Here is a 21,789-nt window from a genome sequence, read left to right as displayed (position 1 = left end):
CAGGAGGCCCAACTTCACAATCGCCATGAACGAATCCCAGGTTTACAGAGACTTTTCCTTTGTCGATTAATTCTTCACAGTGCAGTTTCAAAAATGTTCTTTACAAACTCCCTGGCATATTCCCTCATCTGATTCGTGTTGTTCATATCAGCAGAAACTGCCACGAACTCTTGTGAAGAAACCGGAGCTGCTTTCAAACGGTGGCGCAGTCTTTCACCACATTACATTGACAAGCATTAACTCTTCTCGACGATTATGAGAGATGTAATGATGCAAGCAGCATGAGCACTTTCTGCAGTTTATTCATTACACCTTGCTTCTTGACTAACTCGCGTTTCGTCACAGAACTGCACTGAGTTTCTGCAAGACATAAAGTTGAACACTTTTGAAGATCATAGATCACCATTGCAGCCTTCACAAACTCGATGGCGTATGAACTTACAGCCTAGGGTTGCCAATAGTGTTTGGCCCTTCCAACTGAGTGTAACATCATCTGCTGTTGTTTAAATTAACATCTTCTGGCGTTGGAAATAACTGTAGCATTTCATAGAAATGCCACAATTTTGAGACGTACAATTTCTCTTGATCATACATTATGCATGTATCTGCAATTTAGCTTGCAGCAGGCGAGGAGACACCTCCAAGGACAGGAATCAACAATTCGTGCCAAACATTTATACATAACAGTTCATCACATCTTGTGCGTCAGTATACCAAAGAAAAGTGTACAAGAGGACCAACAATGGAGAAAAAGCTATACAAATGGGAGGTACAACTAGCACAGTGTCAATTTCCACCTGCAACTATCAATTGATTATCAAAAAAGCTGAGATTATAGCATAACAATTTTAAGTTCAAGAACACTGTCACTAGCTCTATGATACACTTTTGAGTAGCTACATTGGCATCGTAAGTGTGCTCGGTCGACAAAACTTACTCCATCCATTAAAATTTCCTCCACACTCACCGCTGTAAATACTCAAAACCAATGGCGTAAATGAAAAACCTCCCATTGACAATGCCTTACGCTTTAATGTTTTTCATAAGATCCTCTTATATCTTTACAGCACGATCTTCGTCAAAATTAGTTTAAAAACTGGAGAGACCCGCTCATGTAGTGCGTTCAGATATATGTTGTGTTTTTGGTGCTCCTAGCCTCTCCTGTTCTTTGCTCAGATCATCGTCGTCTGAACCGCCGCTTCCGTCTGATTCATCTTTGATGTCGTTTGAGTGATTGGTGTCTGCAGCTTGGGAGGCAGATTGAGTTCCATCGTGACCCTCTGCAGACGATGGACCGAGCCTAGATTTCTTCAGCTTTTTCTTTTCTTTTTTCTTTTGGCGAAGCGCCCGCTTCTTCGCAGTTCGCTCCTCGGCAGCACGTAAACGTTCTTCTCGCCGCAAAAGAAACTCTCGCTCCGCAGTTCTCTTCTGATAATCAACTTCCATACGCGCTAGGCGATCTTGCTCCCTCCTCCGCATTTGTCGGTACTGGACATATCAACACAACAACAGTTTCTTAGGTGCTTTATTTTCTTGGAAATAAAAACCATGCATGTGGCTATTTCCTATGCACTACCAGAGCAACCTTCTCCCAGATTCTTATTTGATTTCATTAATGTATTTGATTCTATCAGTTTAAAATTTAAAAATTGTAATTTCTTTTATGTAAATTACTTATTAATATCCTGTCGACCCATTCTGCGTATGTTTCACTTCATGCAATAACCTGCAGCACATTACTCAAAGCATTCATTCATCCCACGTTTCTTTTCTGTGCATTGATAAGAAAACCCTAAAACCTGTTCAATACACCTCCAAAGGCAACTGTACAAGGATTAAAGTTAAATCATACCTGATGAAAATCGCCAGACCCAGATCCAGCAGAACTCCCGGAGGTATTACTAATGCGAACCGGCACTTGCTCACTGATCCGCCGCAGCTTGACCTCCAAATCCTCATCATCAAGGGGCTTAATTGTCTCTTCCCCCGCTTTGTACTCAACAATTGCCTTGCTTCCACCCTCAGCTCTTGGTACCGCTATCAACGCTCCTAACCCACTTCCTGTCCCTTCCCCTCTACTTCCTGGCTCCGGTAGCGCCACAATCTGCGTGTTCCCATCTGTGTAAGTCTGTGACGTCGTGTACCTTGGCATCGCCTCCAAAACCTCGGTATCTCTTCACCGCAGACCTCAGAATACTTCAAAGGAAGCCTTCAAAATGATCTGAGCTCCACTAAGTTGACTGGCACACAACCACTGCTACCTAACAACCATGAACACGAAAATCCCACAAACCACATCACGAAGCAATCAATGTCTCCGTTACAAAACAATGCAAATCTCACCATCGGAGCGATGTGAGTGCACCAGTCCAGTTTGCCTTCACTGATGATACCCAGTAACAGGTTCTCCACTGGTTTAATACCCGTGTTAGTGCTTCGCAGGGAAAGGGTATTAACCAGCTCTCCTGAGTATCCGGATATCAGCCCGTTACCAATCGCCTTCGTGTTTTGGCTGTTTACATTGGAGGAGCGCGAGGGAGGAAATTGGAATGTTCACTCTCTGTTTGCACTTCAGTCAACATGTTGCAAAAAGATTGTCCAAGGTTTACAATTGGCTTCAAAACAGCACAAAAAAACACACAAAAAAATAAAAATAAAAACAGAAAAAATTTAAGTGATTTAAGTCATTCATATATATATATATATATATGTAATGTATGTGTGTGTGTGTGTGTGTGTTTGTTTGTGTGTTTGTGAGTGTGACAATTTTTTTAAAATTGGAAAATGGTAATAGTGGTTCTGCATGTCTGGCAATGGTAAGGCTTCTTGTTAAAATAAATTATAAAACGATATCTACAACTTCTACAAATTAGTACATATATTCTAGAATATCAAAAATATGTATTTGTATTTTAAATATTTGATTGGATTTTTAAATATATGAACACACATACAATAAAAATACCTCTATTTAGTCTTTCTAAATATCCATATATCTTTATGAATTTTTCTTAAAGATTGATTATGAAAAGGTGTCTAAAATCTCATATCCTTAAAATATTTGTATGTAAATGTATAACATTTTAAAATAACATACCAATATACTAGTTTATAATGTGATTTTTGCAAACTACTAGACTTGTCCAAAAACATACTTTGATATACACAAGCTTATTACAATATATCACATGTTAAAAAATTAAAGATGTTCTGCTTATATTCTTTATTTCCAAAAATTTATAATTTTCTTCTAAGTATTGTCATAGCAATATATCATCTAGTATTTCATATTTGCATAAAACTATGTCTTCAAATATCAAAATAATTCATATTAAAAAATAATTTAATCATGTAAGATGCTAAAATTTGTCATTATATTTTAAAATATATATATATATATATATATATATATATATATATAAAAACAAAAAAACAAAAAAACAAAATCTTTGTTATTCTATCCAAAGTGTATAAATTTTCTGCATATAGCACTTATAACACTACTACTGCATGCTAAGCTAACCGTAGTACTTAAAATAATATGTATTTACCATCTTTTCTAAGATGGTAAGATAATGGTACATAAAAATAATATTGAATAGGAGTTTGAAGTTAATAAAATTATTGCACATAATTTTATTAACATAAAAATTGCTAACAAAAATGACAAACTAAAAATCACTTTAGCATGAAATATTATCATTTTTGCCATATCAAGAATATTGATGATTTTTTAAACATTCATCTTTAAAAGTACATCATACTTAGTTTCCTAATAAGAATTTAAAAAAACATCATAATGTTTTTTGAAAAAGTCATGAGTTGGATGAAACTTAAGTCTTTAATAAATAGACCAAAAATTTAAATGGTTAATTAATAATATAGATATTTCATAATCAAGAATTATTAATAGTTAATATAAATACACGTAGTCTTTAAAAATTAAAACCATAAATTTTAATTGTTGGCAATCTTATAAATAATATCAAAAGTATCTTATTTTGCTTAGTCTTATTATTTAATAAAAGTTATTTTTAACATATTCAAAAGTGATATTACATTCTGTTGCTCTTAGAATCTTTTTTAAAGCGTCTACATAATCTACTTATTACAATACAAATAAGGAGGTAAGACAAGAGATATTTGAATGTTGCCAGTACAATTTTTGTATTAATAAAATCTTACTTGGTATTAAAAACTCAACGCATTTTTGTAGAAATGATTGTGATATTTGATTAAAAATTCCTTGACTTGTAGACCAATAGCTTAAAAAAGACATCTTCAAGTAAATTTTGGATTCTGTCTTGTGCATTTAAAAAAATAAAATCTATAAAATACAACTTTACAAAGTTTCAATTGAAAACAAATAAAATGTAACTATATTTTTTTAACAAACTTGCAAGCTTATATTAGCCTTATGGTTATTATATATACAAAATAGTGTTATAAAAAATATACAATGTTGCATTTAAGATATTTAAAGTATTTTAAAAAATAAAAATAAAAATATCATGTCAAAATATAAAACTTAAGAAAGAAATTTTAACCCAATTTTTTTTTATTTAAAATTAAATTAAAAAAGAAGTTTTGAGGTGGTGAGGGAATATGATGTGTATATAATGTGGAAAATTCTAAAATAATTTGTATATGTGTAGATAGTTCATATCTACAAACTAATTGTTTACAGAATTCATAGTGAAAATAAGTAAATCGAGACCTTTTAAAAACTTTTTCAGTAAATATTTTTGAAATTAAAAAAAAAATGTAAAAGCTTTAAAAAATATCTTATTTTCTTTTAATACTTTACAAAGCTTCAATCATTTATAAATGAGTCACATCCAAAAAAAATCTAAATTTACACTTTACTAGGATGAAGTTCTATTTAACCCATTCATGGCCTGGATTTCAAAAATACATTTCCATGTGCAATCAGTGCAACAGTTTCATCTCTAAAATTTCAATTACACAATCAATCTCATGTGCATGATGCACTCACACAATCATATAAAGGAATTCCTCATATTTTTTTATTTGACGAAACTCAATAAAGTGATTTTCATGGAATGGGTTATGCAAACAAGGACACCCACCTCAAGGAAACATCTACAATTAGGTGAAGATGCACTTTCCCCAAAAGAATACCCAATTGTAAAATCTGAAGCTAGCGTAGATGTGGAGGAGGAAATGCCAATGGGCCCACAGGCTCGAGAGGTGAAACGGGGGTTGTGTGGACAACTCCAACGGGGAAGGGGTCAGAACGAACGGCTGAACGAACGAGTGAGAGGACGAACGAACCAACGAACGAACCAACGAACGAACGAACCAACCAACGAACGAACGAACCAACCAACGAACGAACGAACCAACGAACGAACGAACCAACCAACGAACGAACGAACCAACCAACGAACGAACGAACCAACCAACGAACGAACGAACCAACCAACCAACGAACGAACCAACCAACCAACGAACGAACCAACCAACGAACGAACCAACCAACGAACGAACGAACCAACCAACGAACGAACGAACCAACCAACGAACGAACCAACGAGCGAACCAACGAACGAACGAACGAACCAACCAATCAACCAACGAACCGACGAACGAACTAACCAACGAACCAACGAACCAAAGACGCTCTCATGCTCACTGCACTGGCTTGGTCCACACATCATTCTCTCTCCTCACGCGGCATTTTCCTGTCCCCCCCTCGCCTCTCTGTGGCTATGGCCTCGCTGCTGCTGCTGCCTCTCTGATGTTGTCTCTTTACCGATTTTCCTCCCCATTCTACTCATCCTATTTCCCTCCCCTTCCTCTTCCGCTCACTTGTGTTGTTCATGGGTTTGGTCTGTGACCATCGATGTGTTTTTAGATAGGAGACACGCGCAACTCAGTGAAGTGTGGACGAGGAGGAAGAGCTACAGAGCGGCAGGTGAGGGCGAGCAGTAGTGGTGAGGAAGGGTTGGGGAGTGGCTGGCGGATCTTGTGGATTGTGGGAGATGGAGGACTTCGCCAATATATTGCAGCGGAACTATGGGCTGAAACCTGGCGGCAAGAGCGCGCCTATGGCGGGGGGCCATGGCCGAGCTGGATCGACCGGAGGGAGCATGGGTAGGTCTGGATCTGCACCTAGGATGGCTAACAACGACGACGTTTTCAACTCGGTCTTCAACTCTTCGCCCGCTAACGGGACCGGCGTTAGGTGTGTGCCTTTGCGGTTTTGAATGGCATGAGGGTGGGGACTTCGGCATTTTCTTACAACCGGGTTATACAATGTTGGGGATGGCCCCCTGGATTCTGGTTGTTGTGGCTGTGAGCGGTGTGCAGTTTTAGAGAGATATGATATGTGTAGTTTCTGTTGTGGGGTTCTATGCTGACGACACGAGGTAGAGGTAAGATGGGAGGATGTGGCGTGGCGTGATCAACAGAGATTACAGTAGATCGATGCTTGTGAGTATTTTGAGTCAGACTGGCCTTCGATATGAGATCTGCTTCTAAAGGTATTTGAGATGCTGCTTTGTTTGCCCCGATCGGAGTCGTTTGGCGGATGGATGTGGACATTGTGTAGGGTTTGCGAACTCCATTTGTCTGCATTTTTCTTGAGAAGGAACCTAAATTTTGTCTTCTTAGTGAGTGCGTTGTTTTTATGATGAATGTTACTCAATGCAATTGCATGCTGAGTTGGGTTGTCGTGGGGTTCATGTGCATACTGGAACATGTTCTTTTTACTTGTACTGCACATGAAACCTCTGAAGTCACGCTCTGCTTTTCACGCCATACCGAGAAATGATATGTGCTTTTCGAGAACATCGGTAATTTATTTTAGACTGAGCTCTTGGCTGATTTATGGCTATACATTCGAAGAGAGTTATTGGTTTTTTGTATCCTCTGGCGATCTATCACTTTCCACCATTTCTTTCTGCTCCACAGTTTCAGAGCGCAAGTTGAATCATGTAGCCGGCTGTTGTCAAAGGCGTGCCTAAAAACTTTAGAACTGGCTTTTAATGCCCATAATACACTCTTTTAACGCTTAGGTGCAGGCATTAATGACGTGGCTAAATGCCGACGTGTGCCTAGTCCAGCTGCCCTTTACGATCTGAATTTTTCTTTTGTAATGAGATGCTATGTCTGTTAGAATGCTGCACGGTGCATTTTATTCTATGCTTGCGAGGGAGGCAGGTAACAGCTTTGAGGTAACGGAATGCTCCGCTATAGTTTGAGATTATTTTTTACTTAGTTTCAGAATCAGCACGTGCAGTCATGATTTACTTTCAGGGCATAATGAACCGGAGCCTCCTTGGTATCTTTGATTTCTAGTTGGTTCATATGTCATCCGTGTAGGTCTTGAAGTCTTTCTCGCTTGCTTGCCTCTGAAACCAGCAGTCGTAAATGTAGGAAAAATAGTTGAGTCTATCGTTAATTGAAAATTTTGTGATTAGCTATTCTTGAAATGTAACTGTATGTTCCTTGTTCCCTGTAAAACTGTACTGTTTCACTTCGAATACAAATTCAGGATCACACTTCTCACTGTAGAATGGGGGTATTACATTGATCAGGCGCAGCAATTCAGGAGCTGGATACGATGACGTTTTTGGGGGACCTCCAATGGCAACGAACTCGTCCAATGATGCCTTTGGTGACCTCTTGGGAGGATTCAACGCTTCAGGATCAAGGCCACAACCAAGTCAAAACTCCTTTACTGATGATTTATTGGGAGGATTTAGTGCCTCCAAGCCACCACAATCAACTGCTCACACTCCGTCCAGTTCTTTGGATGATATATTTTCTGGAGGATATGGTCGTACTAGAACTTCATCGCAGACTAGTTCTGTGAGTCAGAAGGTAGACGACCCATTCAGTACGTTCAGCATGCCGAGGCCCGCGCCAAAGGTAACCCAATCTCAGACAATGTTTGATAATGATTGGGACTTCAGTGCCTCTAAACCTGCACCGAGAGGAGGAACGCTGCACGCTTCTTTCGATGGTGACCTTTTGGGAGGATTTTCGACGTCTACAGGTCGTCCTAAGCAACCAGTGTCAAACCAACCTCAACACTCTAGCCCGCCTCGATCCAGGCATTCTGAACCTCTGTTCGATGACTATGCACCAGGTTTTGGCGGTGGCGACCAAGGAAAAAAGAAACCTGTTGCAGACGCAGATGCAATGCGGGGCATTCCAATCATAAACACAGATGATGACGATGTGTTTAGTAACATCCCCAGCTCAACACCAGCTCCTCCATCAGATCCTTTCGGCAGCATCCCCCCTGCCAAGGCCACTGTTGATGCTGATGCATCTCGAGGAGTACCTCTTGTGACTCCCCTGGATGCTGACGAGATGCGTGGAATTCCGACTATGAATACCTCCCCGACACTTGATGATGATCCATTCTCTTCTGCCGTAGAGGAAGACCCTTTTGCTAAGATTATTAAAGACTCAGCTCCTCCTGCTTATGCGGATCCATCAGATCCTTTCTACATACCTCCTGCTTCTGGATCTTCCAGTAGTAATACAACAGACGTATCAAAGAATCAGGATGATAATGGAAGTGGACCGGTTGATCCTTTCGACGGATTTCCTCATCCCTCACCTGTGGCCACGTCACAGTCCAATGAGGATACAGCATCAAATCGCTCTCTTTTTCATGGCAGAGAAGGTTCTCAAGATTCAGGAACTTGGGATGAGAAGTCGTCAAGGAGGGACTTCGGCAGCGTTCCATTTAACGTGAATCCCAAGGAAACTCCCGAAGTTGCATCGCCCACTTACCCATCAGGTAGGTATGAAGCCACGGCGGAATCAGAGTCGAATGGCTTTGTGCCAAAGTTCGATAGCGAGCCAAAGTTTGACGAGCCTTCCTTAGGAGCTAATAAGAAGCATGATACTGACAAAGTGCCTGTAGACATTTTTGAAGAGAATTGGCTGACCGTTGACGATGTCAAGCTTACAACATCGCCTTCTAGAGCACGCCCCCCTTCACGAGCTCCTCCTAGGCCTGGTTCTGACAGGACAAGGATCCCAAGGAGTTCTGGAATCCACAAGGACAGTGTAGGTGAAAGAAGTAGGGGAAGATCTGACGAGTTTCCAGTGTATGGAAGTAGACCAAATGGTTCAGATGTTTCGAAGGAGGCTGAATTGGCTAGAGAACGAGCCGCGGCTAGAGAAAGAGAAGCGTCCTTGGTGCAGAAGGAACGTGAGGCTGCAGAGCGGGAAAGAGCTGGGATGCAGAAAGAGCGTGAACGACAGCGAGAAAGGGAGAGACAGATGGACCGCCTGAGGGAGCAGGAGGCTGGTGAGGCTGGAGAGAGGGCCAAGAAAGCAGCAGAAAAGGCTGCTCAGGAAGCACAATACAGGGTGGAGAAAGCTGCTGCAGAGAGGGCGATTGCCGAGGCACGTGAGCGGGCAGAGAGGGCATCAGCAGCTCGGCAAACTGATGAGAGTGCGGAAAGAGCCAAAAAAGCAGCAGAAAGAGCTGCCCAGGAAGCACAGCACAGGATGGAGAAAGCTGCTGCTGAGAGGGCGATTGCCGAAGCACGCGAGCGCGCAGAGAGGGCCGCACTGCAGAGAGCAGCTGCAGCGAGAGATGGTGCTCGAGAAAAGGAGCAGCGAGAGAAGGACCAAAAGGAAAGAGAGGAGCGAGCAAGGGCAAAAGAAGAACGACAAAGGGAGAAGGAAAGGCGGGAGAAGGAGGAGAGAGAGAAAGAAAGAGAGCGGGACAGAGAGCGTGACCGGAGGAGGGAAAGAGAAAGAGGTGCGGCTGAACCATCTCGGTCTGCTGGTGCAAGTAGTCGGGCAACTAGTGAGCCAAAACAGCGACCGCCTAACCATCAACCTGCTGCTTCTTTTGGTGGCGATGTTCGACGGCCCTCGCCTTCAAATCCTGTGTACTCCTCTACGGGAAGCTCCCCAGCTCCTACTCCACCCGTCAGGAAACCTCAACCTCAACCAAAGGTTGTCGATGATTGGACAACTTTACTGACACAGACTGCACCAACAGGTGATGAATTTCAAGAGATACCGGGAGAGAGTGCTGAGAGAACCAAAGCGAGGCTTGAGAGGCATCAAAAAGCGTTAGAGCGTGCGCAACAGGCGCTGAGGGAAAAGAATGAACGCGATCAGGCCCAGCTGAGGGAACAAGCCGAAAGGAGTATGGCCGCTGGAAATTTGGACGCTGAAATACGGCGCTGGGCAACTGGCAAAGAAGGCAATTTGCGAGCATTACTCTCGTCCTTGCATTTGATACTGTGGCCAGATACCAACTGGAAACCCGTGTCTTTGACGGACTTAATCACAGGTATTTCTGTGAAAAAGTCCTATCAGAGAGCGATTCTTTGTGTTCACCCTGACAAGGTGCAGCAGAAAGGGGCTACCGTGCAACAAAAATATATTGCAGAGAAGGTTTTTGATCTTTTAAAAGAGGCCTTCGCAAAATTCAATTCCACTGAATTATATTGAGCTAGTGCTACTGGTGGACATCTTACCTTAGCAAACCCGGACGCTGATTGTGGGCTGGATTTTCGGAAATTTTCCTGGTATATAGAGGAGTTCAGAGATGCCGGCAAGGACAGTTCTCATTGTCCTGTTGCCTCTACTGAACAATCAGCTTGAGGTCTTCCCACGCAGGAAGAAGAATGAAGACTGTAACTTTAGATCGCATTCGATATTCGATGGGGGGTCTGAGGATTTTGAATTGGATTCCTACTAAGACTTTCAATCCACCTAGTGGATGGTGATTCTTGACCATTTAAAATGTTGCCTCAGAAACTGGTAGACTGGAATCTTCTTACTCCCCTCTGTTCATAAATCTAGCTGGCAGTCGGGTTTTTTAACTCACCATTGATTCTAGAGGCTAGAAAGTTTCTATTCAAGCTGTGCCACTTATAGGTGGTATGGAAGTTCCATTCTCTTACAGGACGAAGGTTGGATAACATCTTTTTTTTCCTTTCTTTTTTTAAATTTATTTTAATATGCGCCACTTGTTTAAAAACTGAGATGCTGATACGTCTTAAATGCTCAGATGAGTAATGTAATTGCTGCGACATTCAGTAACGTCTACGTGGACAACTACTTTGCAAGTGGCATTTCCACCGAGTGGTCCAGGGCCGGCTTCCCAACACAATAGGAGGTGATGGATGCTTCACTTCTGTGCGAGTCATGGATTGTGGTGGGTTTTCTGTGCGAGTCATGGATTGTCTACATCCTAAAGATTGTCTACAACATCCTCCATACAGGGCTTATTCCACGATATGGGGGCATTGCATGTGCCTTCAATGAAACCACAAGGACAATTATAAATGGGAGGCCAGTACGCCTCTTTCCATCTGTGTTAATTAGACCAAAATGCCAGATATAACTACTGTATTGTTCATTTGCTTTTCTTTGTTTATTTTCTTTTTAAAATAATGATTGCCATTTTTGAGTCTAGTAAACAGAGTGTGTTGTTTTAAAAGAAATCGTAAATAATACTTTTTACGAATATATGTGTAATTATAATTTATTGCATAATAAAGTTTTAGAAAATATTTTAATTTTTAGAAATATTTAGAAAGATTAATGTCAATAATCTAGAAAGTAAGTAATATCTTAAAACTTATTCAAGGATTATAATATTTATAAAGGAATAAATAAATAAAATCACACCATCTAATCTAGTTACTTTTAAAAAATTGCTATAAAATTTATTTATCTAACTTCTTGAAAAATAATACTAAAAACACTTATGTCTCATAGACACTAATTTTTTTGATTTAATTTGATTTAATATTTTAACAATACATGTTAACATATTATTTTTTTATTACTGTTCAACAAAACACTTGAGTAGGGAAAGAAAGTTGAGTAATTTAGTAAATTGGTGAATGAATGTAAAATGTGAATTTGACAAGGGTTTGATGTAGTAACAAATTCTAAAAGCCTTTCCTAAGTCTATTGAAGATTTACTATTCTATCACAGAAATACTACTGTATTATAGTGATTATAGATATTTGGACATATATCTCTTACTAATTTTTTAACCAATGCAATAAAATTATTAATATTTTTTTTTCTTTGTTACATAGTTTTTAAATGTTCTTAATATTTTTAACTTACATAATGTTGTATGTAATAAGTTTTTTAAAATCATTAATGTTTACTATTTAAAAATATTATTGCTTTATGTAATTGAAGTTAATAGATGCATAGATGATAAAATAAGCCAAATATTATAGTTTACTTATGTTGTATTAAAATATGCATTTATCTATTTTATAAATATTTTTGTAATTGATGGTGTATAAGGTTAAAAAAAACGATTTTTATTTAATTTTAATTTTTAGTTCTTTTAAATATATCCAATTTAAAAATGAATTCTATTAAATTTTGTTATGTAATTAATTAAAATTAAAATAATAATAATAATAGAAATCAAGACAAAAATGATTATTGTTAACTTTTTGAATTCTTTGAAGATACATTACATAAGAAATCCTTATAAATTATTTTTAACTATATACTTCAACTATTATTTTATGAATAATTATAAAAATTCTTGAAATAAAAAATATAATAAATCTATATGGTATTTAAAAAATTTAAAACTTTCTTTCAAAATTTGTATTAACTTACCAAATATATATAATCTTTTGTAATTTACTTGCAATAAAAAATAAAAAATAGATATGAAATTAAGTTCTTATTTGATTGGCTAAAAATATAATTTTCATTATTTTAGGTTCAAGATGTTAGAAGGATAGTATTATTAGTCCTATGTACTTAAATACCTCTAATTTTAAATGGCTTAAAAAACAATAATTAGAATCAATAGTATGTAAACTATAGTATGTAATTAATAGTAGAATTAATATTAGAATTAATTTTTAATTTTTTCTTTTAGAAGATTCTATTTTATTTTTTATTTAATAAATTCCTTCAATAAGTCCTTTCAAATAAAAATATTTTTTTATTCTTTTGGACTAAGTGTGGGATGTGTCCAAATATACCACCAATAGAAAATATGTATACCACAATTACTATTAAATGCAATTAATTCGTTATATTTATTAGAAATGAGATTAAAAGTTATATCTTATTCATTATAATATGCTTATGTTTATTTTTTTACTTTTCATTTTTAAATAAATTATAAAAATCAGTTTTCAATTAATTTATGATTTATTGATTCAGTACCAATTGAACACTTATTTTCAATAAAATTTATATATATATTTACAATTACTTAGTAGATTGGAAATTGTAGAAGGTCACAAATTCTACTACTTAAGAGAATGATGGTAATTACATAATTCGATAGATAATTGGTGTTGAAAAAGTAGGTCGTATAGTTTGATTGTTTAATTAAAAATTTATTAACTTTCTGCAAACATAAGTCAATTGTTTTTAAAAACTAGAGTTTTGATCTAAGGCTGCACTTATAAGATGTAACTTTATCACAAAAATAAATCTCGATGTTTTTCTAAGCTATTAGAGCTTCTAGACGAAAATTTAAAAAATATTTCAAAAATAGTTCTATGCTTTTATGAAATTACACTCAATTATCTTTTCTTAGAATATAATTAATTATTTTATTTGTTTTTAAATATTAACTACTTTGGATTGAAGTAAAGATTTTATATTGATTAATTTATTAAATATTTCTAATATTTTAGTTGTCTTTATTTTTAGATATACTTGTTAGTAATTTGAATAAATAACTAATTTTTTTAGTTTGTAAGTTTAATAGTTCATAAGTTTTAGAAATGCAAGATTTATTTTTATTTTTATTTTTATTTTATTTTGTTAAACTTCTACTAAATATTTAAGTTTAGCTTTGAATAGGTATTGTGTAAATTGTTTACAATAATTATTTACAAATATAAATACTAAGACATTTCATTGATATGAATACATGATTTGATTGTATGAATGGTATTTGGAATTTTACTTTAGTAAATTATATGAAGATAATTTTAATAATGGTTTAAAATAAATATATAAATATATATATATATATATATATATATATATATATATTTAATAAATTTAATAGATTAAATAAGAATGATCATAAATTAGACCAAGTCTACTCTATAAGTTTAGCTTTGGCACAAAGTAGACACAATAAGTTTATTTAAATTATTTAGAATTCGTTCTATTTTTTAATTAAGTTATTATTTTTTACTTTATTTTAAAAATAAAATAATATATATGAAGAAAATAAAAAAAATTTCATAATCAAAATACAGTAATGAAAGAATAAATTACAAAGGCATTTTGATTTAGGTACTTTTATATCATGGATTGTTTTTTGAAAAAGTGGCTCTATAAGAATAATATAATATAAAATACAAAAGAATTAATTTTTATTTTTTATTTAATTAATAAAAAAATAAAAAATAAAATTTAATAATTTAAAATTAAAGTATTAAAAATAAAAATTATCCTTAGTAGGTAGTTTTGTGTCTATTTACTAGTGTTTGTTAATTGTCACCATCACAATCAAAATTATATTAGTATATGAGATACAATTTAATAACATATATATAAAAAATATTAATATTGTAAAAATGTTAAATCTTCTATTACCAAATCTGTTATCAACTCACGTATAATTATCAAAGATGTGAATCTATAAAAACCCTTAAAAAAACAAATTCTCTTGTGCCAATATAAAAAAAATTAAAAGACTAAAAAATCAAAGAAGAGGTTTAGCTATAAAATAGAAAAAAATTTAAAATAAAATATTGCTAAAATAAAAGTAACTACAGATCTTTTTATTCAAGGATTAATTACAAAAAAGATATTAATAAGTATAAAGATAGAATTGATTTTGCCTTTGTATATAATAAAGTTGAGATTTCAAGACTATATTAGCCATTCTAGAATTGCAAGCTAAGTTCCTTAAAGCAATCTATTGGCTTTCAAAAAGTGTGCTTTGAATTATTATCTTGTTCAAAAATTGTATCATTAATACCTAAGTTATAATAACCTAAGATCTCTATTAGTTTGTTATGCATTATCTTCTTGTATAAGGTTGCATCCATATTTCTTTTAATCTTGGTAAAATACAATATGTCTTATGCAGTCATGCAATTCCAAACCAAAAACAAAACACTACAATGTTTGACACTTAGATAGTAAATACAATTAGATAATGCTTTTCTTTTTCTTTCCAACACTTAAATTGGCCAAAGTTAATTGGACAAATTATATTAGTCTTATCATACTACACAACTTTCTATTAGCTTTTAATAGTCTAATACTTGTATTGGTTGGGAAAGTCTAAATGTGCTTGATGGTAATATTGTAATAGCAATGGCTTCTTGGTTTTTGGCTCTATTTATAATTTATTTGTTTTGAGCAAATTTTGCATTGTATTGGATCATGCAACTATATTGGCATGACAACCAAGGCTTGCAAAAGCTTCAATTGCCATATGTACTTTGCATGTTAGAACATTGTGTAGGCCTTTCTAGTAATTAGCATCAAACAAAATTTGGGGTCAATTCACCTTGGTAGCAAAATACCTAATTGTATGCCTTTTGCAAATCTGATCAACCATTGCAAAGCTAATATTGAGTTGAAGTAATACTTTGCACATTGTAAGCTCATGTTCCAATGGTTGAAATGCCACTTTTTCATCATTACAATGTGATAGCCCACATAGTGATAACGGGAAAATCTAGATTAGTATTGTACAATTGTGAGACTAATAAACATATGTATATGTATAGGCAAAAGAGTTTAACATTGCCCTACATAATTTAAAAAACAAAAGAAGTGCAACAATGAGTAAAGCACACCAATTGTCATGGTATTCCTAAGATATTTGAGATTTGATGTGAATTAAATTAAAGATAATGCTTTATTATAAATTAGACTTTTTGGTAATTTGACTAGTAACTTATATTTAGATTTTATTATTAATTTTATTTTTTATTTTTTTTATTATAATTATTATGCTATTATATAAAATTTAAAAAATAAATATTTAAAATTAATTATAAAATTCTAATTACATATTTATAACCTTATTATTTATTTATTTATTATTATTTTTAGACAAATCAATTTTATTTTTGTTTTTAAATTTTCCTAAAAAACTTTCTTACAAAAACCAATTTAATTAATTTTTAAATTCTTTTTAAATATATTGGTTGAAGCAATTATAATTTAAAATAACTTTTGTAAAGATAATAAGATGGATGATAATCTTAGATATTCTGTATATATATATATACACACATATATAGTGTATGTATATCTAAGATGATAATGTATATATATATATATATATATATATATATGAAAGTAATGCGTGCCATTGCATACACTCTTAATATCCATTTCATTGCACTTCCAAAACAATGGACAGGACAATTATATTTTTCACAAAGTAATGACATGTAGACACCACGTCATTTAATCTCTTATCTTCAAATATTTGAATTGTAAGAGAACAAATAAAGAAAGAAAAAAAAAAACCCATACAGTAGATTATGTTAAAAAATGATTGAAATATAAAAATTATATGAAAACAAAAGACTCTTACAAACAGTCCCACATACATTACAGTTCTTTCAATGGAACAGTGATTTCTTGTCTTGTGCTCATCAAAATGTAAAGCTGCACATAGAATTCAACCTTCTGCATACACGCTGACTTCTGGGTTCATTGGGTACTGGCAGGTGGTCCATGATGACTTTGAATCTTAATCAGATAAACTCACATTTCGACTCATAGATAAACAAATATACAAATGAAAAAGATAGATAAACACCACCCACATACCTTATCCCCAGTTCCAGTTCACAGACTCTGATAAGCTCTCAACCGAGTCTAGTATCTATATAGAAACACGTGAATGATGCAGTTATAAATGGGCTTATTCACGGGTAAGTAGGTGGGTAGATAGATCGATAGATAGGTAGAACTTAAGTGAAGCTTTGCTGCGAGGAAATGGGATGGAGAGCTGCCAGATTACTAACTCATTTCTGCATGCGAGAACAGTACCGAATCTAGACAAAGCCCACACCGATAGCTAAACGCTGACACTGCATCTGTTCTGTATTTTTCTGAAGCAGGTCCAGAATGACCGCCGTTGAGCAAGTAAGCTTATGAAAATGGCAATTATTTGTCCTGGCTCAAAAGGATGCCTTCAGTACTCGACGCTAAGCTGGAAGCGGCATGTGTAGCTGCAGCATTAAATGGAGTATTCCGCGAGCTTGTGATTGTGGTGATCGAAGAAGCCGCCCGACTTCGATAACTATGCTGAAAGTTGACCCCTACAGTATATAGGATATTGATTTTTTTGACATGGAAGGACAGTGCTGGACAGCGTGTAATGTACATATCGTGGAAGACAAAAAAGCAGAAGGTTGCGGTTTAAACAATTTTCATTTTATGTGTGTGCTGGATCCTTCTTGCGGCATCTTTGATACCGTCATGCTATGGACTTTTCGCCTTCTTGGTTCTCCGCATGATAATAATCTAACAAAGTTAACCGTATACTGCAATTGCGGATGGGTCAATTACATGCAGTGACTTCCAACTGGAATCTTCTATCCGAACTTGATGCAACGTTGCCCAAGGAAGGGCTACACCTGAAGATCGTAGCTTAGGCGGCGGGACCGGACAAGAAGCTATTACGAGACGACTGTGCACGAATTTGTTCTGCCCACTGCTTTGTGTGCCCGCTGGTTCAATGTAGTGAAGATTCCCAGCTCCGATTTCTGTGGCAGGCTGATTTCCCTCAAGCTTTTCTCAACACTAGTGTACAAACAACAGCGACAGTTCTCCAGATTGAGTTGCTATCATCTGTCACTCGCATTCGTAGGTTACAGGTGGAAGTGAGAAGTCTCTTGTTTTCGTTTCCCATTCCAAGCCCATATTTCGATGGTTCAGCCAATTTTTCAACCAGTTCCAGAAATCTCATATTGTGCCAAATGCAAACTCTAAGAATAGCATGAACCAGTACGATGGACAGGGGACACTGCCGAGCTTGTATTTATTGAAAGTGGTCTTGGTCTCGTGAAGCATCTTCTGCCTTCGTTATCCAATTTTCCTTCGCACTAGTCACATGTGCGGTCATACATTCCATTGAAAGTTTCATTCTCCGCACAATACACGATTTACGAAGCAGTCAAGGTGAGATGCCGTCATTGCAAAGAATAATTTGATAGTTGCACAGTTGGCTGCAACCGATTGCGATGGACCTAAGATAGCAGACATTGTCACAGTTGCTAAAACGTACAATATGCGTAGTCAAAAAGGTTGTGTTGGACTATAATGTCAGTGCAGGGCGCTCGGGAACCACGTCAATGATTGCGGAGATAGCAATTGAACGTGTAAAGCAGTATTCTACTACACAGTGCGGGAATCTGCTGAAGCAAGTTTGAGAGTAAATCTACAACGAGACGTCAGTGCTTTGCCACCCCTTAATACAACCCAACAATCCAAGTTCCATTTAAGTGGTGAGCATCAGAGAAGAGTCATTTACTCATAAAATTTATCAGAACCTTTAGAGTATGAATTGATTGCTACAGCTTGTGCATAGTCTGCAAGACCTTTGACCACAGTGAAGAAGGGCGACCCTGTGGCAGAAATGATTCAAGAATGTATAGATTGCATGCACCCATATGAGTCATACTTGATCTAATCCTAGTTACAATTCGTCACAAACAATCTCGAATGAGATTGCACCCGAACTTGAAGCCCAATCGATCTAGGCGATCATTGCACCGTACGACTGCTGAAGTCATGCGAGCTTTCAGCCGTTTTGCAATATTCTTTTTGACTGGTAGCGAAGTTTGTCTAGCTGGGAGAGCGCATAACGTGTTGTGGATGTCGGAGCTATGTGCCCTACCCCGTCCGGAAAATGCTCCATCGAATACAACTCGGCACGTCAACGCTCGCTTTCCAGATGAAATTTGTGCTGTGCCTGCTAAAGTTGACTGCGTAAATAAGATACCGAAAAAGGATTTAAAAAACACAAAAATGGTTAAACATGTAACACAATGGTCAAAACTTGGTTCATCCGCTACTAACTCGGGTGTTAGAGTGGACTCTAAGGAGATTAGTTGAGGGAACGAGAATGAATGCGCCAACAGGCTAGAGCGCCGCCATAGATGACGGGGTTGAGGAAATTGAGAACGTCTGGTTCTCGGCACCTCTTCACTTCAGACTCGAAACGGCCAAATGTAAGGTGGCTGCAAGATTGGCATCTTCGAATATGCGAGAAAGGTTAAGGAAGACGCCGGAACCAGCAGCAGTGCTGTCGCTGTGTTGTGCAGAAAGAATCACATCTTGAATCCAGCCCGTTGCTCACACACTTCTTGTAGTGCTGCATCTTCAAAATGTCAAAGCCTTAGCAGTACTACTGTCCTACCACACCATGGTTGTCGGACAACTGAACTGCTTGAACGGAATCACAGCACTATGAAGGGGCAGGATATCCGTTCAAGTTGGATGTGATCAGTTTCAAACCATTCGTCAAGCATGGTGGCGAAGGCAATAGGCGGCGAAGACTCACAGATCTGAAGATGCAGTACTCCAAGATGTAAGTGAACTACGAAGCACAAGTAACTCTCAACGCTTCCAATGTGTAAGTCGGCACCTGCAAGAGACGTGAAGCACCCTTACGGAATTCGAAATGAGCTCAGGAACTTGAAGCTAACGTGAATGCAACGACTTCAATCCTCACATATCATCAGCTAATCTAGTGTTCTCGATCAATTCTGCGAGCGCGTAGAGCACAATGGCATGATCAAACAGCTCTCACAAGTAGCTCCGAAATCTTTTTGTGGTGTTCCGTGAAAGGGTGACGGTACCCACTGAAGTCGTAGCAAACGAACTCAGGCGGGCTCTTTGAAGGTACTGACATGACAGTCAAGACTGGAAAAGAAAAGTGCGTTAGATGAAAACGACGAGCTCTAAGCTGCAATCACGAGGGGTTCCACGTCGAGTAACGCACTGTGTGACGTGTGTTGAGAGCCAAGTCCCGAGAGGTTAGCCCCTAGTTTATATAGCAAGAGAAGATAATAAAATTCAGAGCCTGGAAAGAGGTTGTCGCACATTTTTTTATGTTCGATTTAGCAGGCGAAGTAAACAGCTCTCCCACAAATTTTCAAGGTGCGGACCTTTGGTCATTGCCAAGCTCTCAAGGTAGGGTGTGAGATTCTTGTACGGTGCAGGGCCGCGCTCAACCGCATAACGGATCTCGTTTCATAACGTTATAAAGAAAAAAGGGGAGAGTTTCATGCTCAGATTCGTGAGCATAACAGCTGCAACCGAGCATCAGATCTGGAAAAGAGTACAGAACATGAAAGCAAGAGAATAGATTTCACTACCGTGGAGGAGAGTGTGCGGATCAAACGAAAGTATTCGTCGCTATGTTGATATGTGCAAATCGGTAAGTTCACTAGCAGAACGGCACACTGAAATTGCAATACACAACCCACGTGAAGAATCCGAACTAAAACTACTGATTACAAAATGTGGAATCGATTTGAACAGATCTGTGACTGACCAGAGAAGCGCGCACAAACAAAAGGGGACTCTGACTAACTTGAAGAGAATGAGTGAAGGCAAGGAGAACAAAGATATGCGAACTTGAAACGGAGAGATACGAGCTGTGGATACAAGAGCTGCATGCACCACGCGTTGGCTACTTATCGCATGGCGAGTGGATCGAGTGAGCTGTGCGGTAGCACACCAACAGTAGATCACTGGTGACCCAGTAATCCACCCTATTCTCCGTTCCGATGTTTACGATTCAAATATGCGGAAATAAAAGTGTTACCGCCGCATGCGACGGGACCTGCGCCTACATCCACAAACGTGCTGCGAGTGGTGTCCCAGATCCTACAGAAATGGACTCCAAGCTCGAGATGTGCAGATCTTCAACATGCACTGAAGAAAATAATCGAGGGTCTGCTCCAGCCTGGACATGACCTAATTGTGTGCACGTTTGATGACAGGGATCGGGATTCACAGCCTACAAGCGCTCCCGTTTGGCCTCACAATAGAGGAAACAGGTCGTGGGCATTTCGGGGAGGATTACCCACTGTTTCAAGGCCTCCTGGGCCCGCATCTTTTTATGCTGGATATCCCCCCATTGCCGGGGTTCTCGTCGGAGTCATCCGCTGTCCTGCAACCTGGCGTTCGAATTCCACGAACGTCTGCAGTTGTCAGAGGCCTGTGTCAGTGACATGTCCGAAAATGCGCCACCAACATCGAAAACGGATACCGCCGTCTTATTAAAGTAATGCAGAGACAACTTCAGTCATCGCAGTGCCGTATGCGTCTTCTAATGATGTTTTTTGCAGCAGAAGGCGCTCGGCTGCCGCAGGTTCTGTTCTTGGCTTGAAGAGTGCAATATCATATTGCAACCGTAATGCCGAGAGCTTGGCGCCAGTTAGTTTCACGTCGTCACAGCTTAACAATTGTGTTGATGCAAAATTTTAAGATTTCCATGGGAAAGGATCACGTGTTCGTGAGATTTCTCATTCTAAAAGCAGAATGGATCTTCACTGCTCCCCCTTCTCCAGTTCTAGCGAGGGTGATTCGTTTGGGCCTATATTCCTCAGCAAATTCGGATTCATAACATACTCTTTGTCGCCGCAATGTAATGCTGCCACTGCATGAAAGGTGCCAACTTTGTTCTAAAATGGGAATTCGGAAATCATCTAGGTCTGGGTTGGTCCTTTGTTTCGAACATTTTTCGCTCTACAGACTTGGGTTGGTCAATGTCCACATTCATGTTCATGAAACGATAGAGTGACGGTTTTCCGTCTTTCGGCATTCCTACT

General features: G+C 37.5%; 2 protein-coding genes and 1 long non-coding RNA gene across 3 annotated transcripts; 1 reads left to right on the top strand and 2 right to left on the bottom strand.

Annotated features, from left to right (window-relative positions):
- Positions 1–770: 770 nt before the first annotated feature.
- Positions 771–2,372, bottom strand: LOC112295646 (uncharacterized). Its single transcript, XM_024547494.3, has 2 exons — positions 1,853–2,372; positions 771–1,488 (listed from the first exon to the last, which is right to left on the bottom strand). The coding sequence occupies exons 1-2, from the start codon at positions 2,150–2,152 to the stop codon at positions 1,111–1,113; spliced, it is 678 nt and encodes a 225-aa protein (XP_024403262.1). The 5' UTR covers positions 2,153–2,372; the 3' UTR covers positions 771–1,110.
- Positions 2,373–5,719: 3,347 nt separating this feature from the next.
- Positions 5,720–11,078, top strand: LOC112275849 (uncharacterized). The gene is made up of 2 exons (XM_024506531.3): positions 5,720–6,208; positions 7,563–11,078. Exons 1-2 carry the CDS (start codon positions 6,006–6,008, stop codon positions 10,456–10,458), a joined length of 3,099 nt encoding a protein of 1,032 aa, XP_024362299.1. The 5' UTR covers positions 5,720–6,005; the 3' UTR covers positions 10,459–11,078.
- Positions 11,079–18,451: 7,373 nt separating this feature from the next.
- LOC112273593 (uncharacterized) lies at positions 18,452–21,091 on the bottom strand. Its single transcript, XR_002967084.3, has 2 exons — positions 19,512–21,091; positions 18,452–19,322 (listed from the first exon to the last, which is right to left on the bottom strand). It is a non-coding gene; the product is annotated as an uncharacterized LOC112273593 (long non-coding RNA).
- Positions 21,092–21,789: the final 698 nt, after the last annotated feature.

This window comes from Physcomitrium patens, chromosome 2, assembly GCF_059467195.1.
Source record: "Physcomitrium patens ecotype Gransden chromosome 2, ASM5946719v1, whole genome shotgun sequence".
Taxonomy (NCBI): Eukaryota; Viridiplantae; Streptophyta; class Bryopsida; order Funariales; family Funariaceae; genus Physcomitrium; species Physcomitrium patens.
This window is presented reverse-complemented; position numbering and strand designations above follow the sequence as displayed.